This window comes from Battus philenor, unplaced genomic scaffold (genome assembly GCF_028537555.1).
Source record: "Battus philenor isolate CCGP_79_NKW_IND1 unplaced genomic scaffold, ilBatPhil1.0.hap1 SCAF_27, whole genome shotgun sequence".
NCBI classification, from domain to species: Eukaryota; Metazoa; Arthropoda; class Insecta; order Lepidoptera; family Papilionidae; genus Battus; species Battus philenor.
The window spans coordinates 11,241,167-11,249,546 of record NW_027181690.1 but is presented as its reverse complement, the minus strand read 5'-3'; the positions used below and the strand labels follow the sequence as shown (position 1 = coordinate 11,249,546).

At 33.0% G+C, this 8,380-nt stretch overlaps 1 protein-coding gene across 1 annotated transcript; it reads right to left on the bottom strand.

Moving 5' to 3' along the window:
- LOC137925579 (uncharacterized) lies at positions 1–6,123 on the bottom strand. Its single transcript, XM_068769041.1, has 4 exons — positions 5,398–6,123; positions 3,711–3,791; positions 1,360–1,522; positions 1–170 (listed from the first exon to the last, which is right to left on the bottom strand). The coding sequence occupies exons 1-4, from the start codon at positions 6,121–6,123 to the stop codon at positions 1–3; spliced, it is 1,140 nt and encodes a 379-aa protein (XP_068625142.1).
- Between the last annotated feature and the right edge of the window lie 2,257 nt (positions 6,124–8,380).

The following is an 8,380-nucleotide window of genomic DNA, read 5'->3' as shown; positions in this document are numbered from 1 at the left end:
TTAGTTTTTTAGGAATGCAAACTGCAATAAGATCACAGTGTAATCGGCAATAAGGCGACCAAGTCTCAAAGGTAAGGCTGCGTCCACAGTGAAGATGCCGCATACGTTTATCCTTCTGAATTTGACCCGATTCAAGCGTCGTATGTTCTTCAAGAAACGCCTGGCTCGCTCTGGAATATATAACATGTACAGGATGACTATTTATATAAATAAAAGCTTTAAAGACATGACTATTTCCAACCAAACTGTATAAAGTAGTCACTCTAGAATATGTTACATTAATTTATTTTTAGTAAATTCTGGCAGCACAAAGTCTGCTGGGACATATATAAAACACGGAATAATTATAATTTTAAATTAAAAAATAAAAATTAAAAGATATTTGGGTACATTTATGGAGAGCCATAAATAAAATTAAGACTCGTATGGAGCTCGTGGACCTATACGTTGGCCATCCCTGTTGTGAACAAAGTTTACCTATGTGGTTTCGATACTCGCTACTAGATGGCGCTACACTATAAATATATTTATCCAGGATGAAATTGGTGATGTAACAGCCTTACAAAGCTGTTACTCAATATCGGTTCGCGAGTTCTCCGACTCACAATCTTACAAATATATGTAATGAAAGCTAAATTAGTTTTAAAGTGCACGCAAATGTTATTGACTTGGGCATGATTTTAATAATTTTATTTTAGTGTCATCTAGTAGCATATATTGGAACTACGTGGGTAAATCTATTCTAAACATTTCCATTGAGATTTATTTATTAAAATTATGTTATTCCATTAATATATTATGGCAATTCTATATATCGTATTACTATTGTAATATATATTTCATATTTATTTTAACAACATTCCATAAAGAGCTAGGCTACTTATAACGAAGATAAACGAAATAAATAAATTCGTTCATAAGTTATACGAGTATATAAAAAGTGCTTTTTTTGGAAATATGATTATTGTTTTTTTATGGCTCTCTCTATTGGGAACTTTTTGTACGAGCGCTATCTTGGATTCATATGGACTGTTTTTCACTGAATAATTTATTCAATTTCTTTCCTTATTATTTCTTCACTCTTTTTTGTCCCTCAATATCTCTTACACGTTCTTCCTTTTTCTTTCACATATTCTTTTACTCCTTTTCTTTCCTTTAACTTACATGCATCACTTTTTTACTCTCACCGTTTCCACCTGGACTATTTTTTAAAAAAAAATTCGCTATTTTGCTTATCCGTATTTTAACATTTGCTATTTTAATTTACACTTCCAAAGATTGCTATGTTTTATCTTTTATTGTCTTTCGTATTAGCGTTCTTTAAGTTAGTATATTATATAGACAAAGACAAATACATACGGCTATTATAGTTACAAGTATATGAAATGACCACAGTCTGCGCCGACGCTATTCGTCTGTACAATATCTCACAAACGAGACAGAGCGTCGATTCTGTAACAACGGCTTTTGATATCCACAATGTTACTCCATAAGCATGGCTTTTCACGGACCCGGGTTCTATCTGGAATAAATAAAAATTAAAATAATTTTTTTTTCATATTTTTATTTGGTTTTATTCTATTTTTATTAACAATTAAATCATATCAGCAGATAAGAGATCGCAAGACGTAGTTCTCTCTCAAAGATTTTCGTGATGATCAGTTCCAGCACCGCATCCATAGACTTATCACGATCTTGGCTTTGTGGGTCCACCTAGTGCCTGCTCATACCGAGTCTATAAGCTCATGATTCAAGACTACGAACATGAGCAGTATCTGAAAATTTTGGAGTTCTGCAATACCGGAAAAACAATAAAAGGCAATAAATAAAAGAACATGAATAATTTAAATAATAAACGAGGTTGATAAAATAACTGTGACATTAGAAATGTCAAATAATTGCGATATAAATAGTAAGAAAATAAAAAAAAATTGTTAAAGAAATGAAAAAAACAAGAAACGTAAAATTGTAGAACCCTGGTGGGAAAGCGAAGGAAGTAAGGTGATGTATGGAAGGAAAGCATGAAAAGGAATGAAAGATCTAGTGAATGAAATAAAAGAATGAAAGATGTTAAGAATGATAAACAATGAATATGTGTGTGGTGTGTGAGCGTCGTGTAAGCTGATAGACGCCCACTGCAAGCCTCCACCAAAGATCCCCACAATGATCTTGCGCTTCCCACCAGAGACCTTTCGCGACCATAACTATATACAGTACAGGATCATGATCTACTCAAGAACGCTTAACCCTTGACTACTGTCGTTTTCACGAGCGATATGCACCGCCCACTACTTTAGACGAGCAACTCTTCGAACTTCGTCGATGACCTTGGTTCTTTATCGAATGTCAGCCATGTCCGCTGGCTCAGTGACCCAAAGTGGGTCTTGGCCTTCGAAGCGAGAGACTTCCACTTCTCTCTATCTTGCGCCATCGTCTGCCATTGGTTGACATTCAATTCGCTCAAGTCTGCCTCAACGCGATCGATCCAGCGATACCTGGGTCTACCCACTGGTCTTCGACTGCTCGGTTTTTCCAGGTACGCTACCTTCACGCTCCGATCCGATCAAATTCGCTCCAAGTGACCAAGCCAGCGGATTCGTTGAGCTTTATATTCGCCAATAATATTTGGCTGTGCTCTAAAGTCTCAATTTCGGCATTCTTTCGGAGCCTTCAAGATCCGTCTTCATTTCTCGCTGGTCCCAAGATCTTCCGCATGATTTTGCGTTCCGTCACTAGCAGTTTTTGTTCTTCTTTCTATCGAATGTCCTAATTATAATAAATTATAAATACAAGTTTGCTGATAACATGCATCCATTTATTTTTATCTACAAAGGCGTGTTTGTACCCACGCAAATAATTGATGCAAAGAATTTTAAAGTAGATAGAGATCTTAGTTTCAGTATAAAGACGACCATGGCAAGGTATATGCCTGACTCAAAGATAGATAAGAACAGCACTGCATCCAGCTACTTCCTTCCTTCGACCTTATATATGTCTTCGATCCAGCTAGTGTCACACATAGGCTTATACTCAAGAAGAGTCCCTTGTTCACCTGTGACCCTGCGGCAGATCAGATCGTGATGCACCTGATCACCGGCTGGCCTGTATTTCGCGCGCTATGAACGTATTGCTAGTTTCGGTTGAAGCAACGTGTGAAGAAAGGAACATAGCATCACTTATGAACTATACAGAAAGTCGCCAAAGGTCTCTTCTAAAGTACTCTAGGAAGGTCTAGAGTACTTTAGAAGAGTCATTAGAGAATTGATTAAAAGGAACGAGTAGGCAAAAACAAAAGTGTCTAAAACTAGTGAAGATAAATACTTAAATCTGTGACAAATGTAAAGAAAATAGGAAAGTAAAAATAAATTGTAAAAGAATATAAATGTAATAATAAAGCAAAACATTACAAAATGTTAATAAAAACCTATAGTATTGTGGTGGAAAGGCGACGAAAGTGAGGTGATGAATGAAAGGATAAGGAAAAAATTAAACAAGCGAACGAATTTGTGAATAATAAAAGATCAATCAATAAATGACAATGAGAAGGAAAAAGAAAAACGGGAACAAAAAAAATATATTTTGTAAAAATATCCCTTGTGTATCCAAAACAAGGTAATTACAGGAGGCCCCAAGTTGGAGCCATAAAAGATTTTGTTACTATTCTGAAAATATAAAATCAATAGAAATAGTTAAATGCAGATAAGACTCACGTTACGATTTTGTGTCATCAGAATTAATATTTCAATGTATGTTATAGACTGTACAAACACAATCACGAAGTGCAGCAATATCTGAAATTTCATAATAATTATTATCATATATCATATTGCCATGTAGCAGTAAAGACGGTCGCTGGGATATCAAGTTTCTGGAGTAGAGATCACGTATCCGTAAGTGAAGAGTAAGACATTTTCACAAGGTTCATACTACCTTGCTAAGGTAGTCTTTTTTTTATGACCCCCGCTATTGGGGGCCTCTCGTACCCCTATTTGTGGTAGGATAGGGACTTTATTAGCATTTAATTTTTTCACATTATCTTTTATTTTCTCTCTCTTCTTTCATTCTTCACATTCTCTTTCGGTCCGTTTTCTATCTTTCATGCTACATTTCTACTTTCTTACCCTTTTGCTCTGTTCGTCTATCATTCTTCCCTTTTTCTTTTTACATTTTTCGATTTGTATTTTTCTTTTACATTGTTACCTCTTCTATAATTATTTTCTATCACAGTTTTATTTCTATTTACATTTTTAATCTATTTATTTTTTATACTCTGTTTGCTTTATTTCTTTCTATCGCCCTTTTGGCGATCTCTTTACAAAGGGATATGAATGCCTGTTTGTCATCTCCGCCTATCAGGGAGGGTATTGTCTCCTCCCTGATTTCAACGCCAGACCGGCACTCGAAGCCGTTGCTTAGGTAGTCAGAAGGTTCTGGATACAAGTCCCCTTTCAACCAGTTTTTAAATGTATGGCGGAGATCTACTTCTGTTATCAAAAAGTAAAATGAAATTGTCTTTTAAAATTTCCGAGCATTAGGACGGCAGGTAAATTTTATCCCAGATTGGTAGGACTGTCTATAACATTTGTCAAGTGTCTGTTCGTCAAAAGCTGGAATAATTTTTGGATCAGTCCAAACAACAAGGATTCATACTACATTGGATATTCTACAAAATTATAAAGGAAGCAATAAGTAAAAATGCAACGTAGGTCGGGTAAGAATAAGGTCAAGATAGCAAATTGATAATAAGAATAAAGAAAATATAGACACAAAGCTTTAAGCTGCTTAGGCGTAGGCTTTGTGCAGCTTTATCGATATATTGATATAGCCTTCGGAAACAGGAAGTCCGCGGGTTAAAAATTATACGCTGGTCGATCATAGTCCAGTTAAGTACAGGTTGACGGAGCGAAGACTACTCGGCGGACGGAAGCGACGCGGGCTTACCCTGATCTTCGCTTGTACGTGGGAGACGGTGTCTTGTGTATTTGTGTGACAAGGACCTGATATGCTATAGCAAAAGTGTCTTAGTCTTAAAATTAAATAGAATTATAAAAATGTTACAAAATGTGATAATAAAACAAAAACCAAAAGTGTATAGCGAAGAGAGAAGAGGTGTGAATGGAATGTAAATAAATGACAAGAGAATGAAACAAAACGTCAAGAATGGAAGAGGAGATTGATACTAAAACACGTTCTAAATATGATAGGGGATACGAGAAACCCTAAAAACGGGTCTGTGGATTAGAAAGATGAAGTAGGCAATTCACAGAGAGTCGAACAAATGAGTATGGTCTTTAATGCCCATGTCCAGTGGTGATCTTCCTGCAACTTAAATGTGTCAACGTCATATAACATATATAACATATATATATATATATATATATATATATATATACGGACCGTAAACTGTGATGTCTTCTTTAAAAATTCCAGTGCATCTAATATATCCTCGTAGACTTTACACATTGTCTCCATAAATATCAATCCGACTTCATCCTGAAGGGTGATTTTCTTTGGATCTATAGCCATAATTTTGCACCACCGTTCCACTTTGCAAACCAAAAAGTATGCAACGCAAATGCAATAACTCAATTCTATATCAAATATCAAAGCCGTGAATATAAATGCACCTCTAACCCAATCCCAAAGTGGATCATAAATCAATTTCAAAGTTACAAATAAAATATATATCGCCAACAACAAGAAGCATGTGAAACGTACAAGGATTCTCATTTTTTTAGTATCTTTACAATCGTATAGATTTATTTCAATCGCTTGAAGTTTAAGAAGTAATTTTACGTAAACATCACTGTGAAAAAAGTTAAAAATACACACTAATGTGTAATTAATTGAATATTGTGAATATGCTGTTATGTACACGTAAAAAATAGCTATATCTTCGTAAAATTCAACGATGGATGTAAGAGTTGATATCAATAAACCATATGTTATAGATATACCTATGATATAATATATAATATATTTTCTATTGATCGAATAAACTTTATCACCGGAAAAACTTATTTTCGGCAACAATAGAAAACTACATATTATATGTAATGGTTTTAAAAACGATATAAATTCTTTATCTAATAAATTATTATTACACATTGCAGGTTTGTTCATGTGCTCGGTTTTGTTAATACAGTGTACATTTCTAATTAAATTAATCAACTATTATCTACCATAATAAAAGTATATAATTTTGTACAGTAATAACCTATGAACACTCTATTTGATTGCCCCTAAAATTGTAATAATCTTCGAATCATATATCAAAATAATTTAAATAATAACTCTATTTTATTATACAATCATACATTCAATTATTGAGCAGTAATCCAGTGGTAAGGATAACGGCTTTCAAGCGTATGTCGCGTGTTCAATTCCCAGTGTACAATCAGTAGAATTGCTACTTCTCTGTAATTTGATTCCAAAACATAAAACGAACTAAACGTGGCGAATAACGTATATCCTGCTATAGATATCTTTGTTGGAGAATTATGTCTTGCTATGGATTTCTATGTGTTAAAACTGTACAGGATGATTAGTAACAAGTGTAAAATCTTTCCACAAACATAGTTCATTTGTCAGTGAAAATCTTTGAAATATTTTCGTATTTGTAATAAAGATAAATACATTTATTTAAAAAACTTTTAAGTTAAACGGTTTTTTGATACCCATATTGTGGTGGTTGTGGAAAAATATGTACCTAGTCCGCCATATTGAAACGGCGTCCATCTTGAATTTTAAATTTTGACATAATCATCGCGTTTTACCAGTGTAGCCCTTTCATTTGATACCCATATTGAGGGGGTATGGGAAAAAATACGTAATCCGCCATTTTGTATCGGCGGCCATCTTAGATTTATAATGTTATTGATTTTATTATATTGTATTGTCATCTAAATTAAATGTGTGTACCAAATTTCAGATCAATCTGAAAACGGGAAGGTGCTTAAATTTCAATTTCTAATTTTGACCCAAATAAACAAATTCCGTACGGGTCGAACTAAATAAAACCGTTTAATATAATTCATTTATTCAACATTGGAACTTTTAAAAGAACTCTTACTGATCGCCAACTTATTCCTTTTTTATATATTTAATTTTTGACTCTACTATGCTTCGCCAGGTGTTATAGTTGTGGAGAAGAATCAGGAAGAAACTCCACAACAACAAGTCTTTTTATAAAGTTTAACATTACAGATCGCCAACCCGCTTGCTAATCGTGGCGATTATAGTATATCCCCCCCTATCGCGTCTATGATACACCCAAAAATCAATGTTTTCAAAAGTATTAAATAATTTTTTTTAAATTATTACTAACAGAAAGATTTTGACTACCAGAAGGTACATGCCCGTCGCGTTCCTATAGAAAAAATAAATTAATGTAACATATTTCTTAATGATCACTCTATATAGTGTAATTATAAATAAATATGACAGCTTTTTGACGTCTCTTAAGACGCATTTAAAACGTTTACATCTATAATATATCATCCAGTATTATATATCGAGCACGAATTGCCATAATTTTTAATCCAAATAATTCATATTTATATTATTCTGATATTGGAAAAATATAATTCCAATATTTTTATTGATGTAAATAGGCGTTGACATTTAAAAAAAATCTCTTTTGGATATTTGTCTACGACTGTCTGTTGGCATATCTTCTTAAAAAAAAAGATAATATAATATTTAATTACTACAATATAAGTAATTAAAATGCCATTTATAACAAATTCTATTGTAAATATAAGATATTTAATTAGATATCTTATTTGAGAAGACCGAAATATAGTCTGTTAGTTATCAGAATATAAAACATTATACAGATAAAAAGCAATTTACAGCTTAGAGCTACCAATCTCCTTGAGAAAGCGGTTTAAACAGGTCAACATTCTTACAATGGCCTCACAATATATTCACTATAGTATTTTAAATGTTTACAATACACACAAACAATTTAAAAAAAAACTGACATCCATAGTGTATTTACAAGACACCGTGAAAAACTGATTGTACCAAAGTTTCCATTTGTAATAATCTGAATCAGATTTTTTAATAAAATTACCCAAAACATTACGCAAATTAAAAGTAAATTGTCGGAAAAAGCTTTTTATTCAATAAATGAATATTTAAATGACAAGAATCCTTGGTAATGATATCGCTTGATTATTTTGATTTCATTTAGGCTATATATGATAAAGTGTATATGTATAAATCTGCGTTAAACTTTATTAAAAGATGTGTTGTTGTGGAGGTTCTTTCTGCTTTATCTTCACAACTATAACATCTCCCGAAGAATAGTCAAAAATAAAAAAAGATTCAAAATAAAAAATTGACGACCAATAATAGTTCTGTTAAAAGTTTCAAT

Bases quoted from the DNA above. Each gene is read 5' to 3' on its own strand.
- LOC137925579 (XM_068769041.1), bottom strand. From the start codon at position 6,123: ATGAACAAACCTGCAATGTGTAATAATAATTTATTAGATAAAGAATTT. The intron at 3,792-5,397 runs GTCCGTATATAT...ATGAAATTTCAG, and splicing joins AGAAGACATCACAGTTTACG to ATATTGCTGCACTTCGTGAT. The intron at 1,523-3,710 runs GTGAGTCTTATC...TATTTATTCCAG, and splicing joins TGATGACACAAAATCGTAAC to ATAGAACCCGGGTCCGTGAA.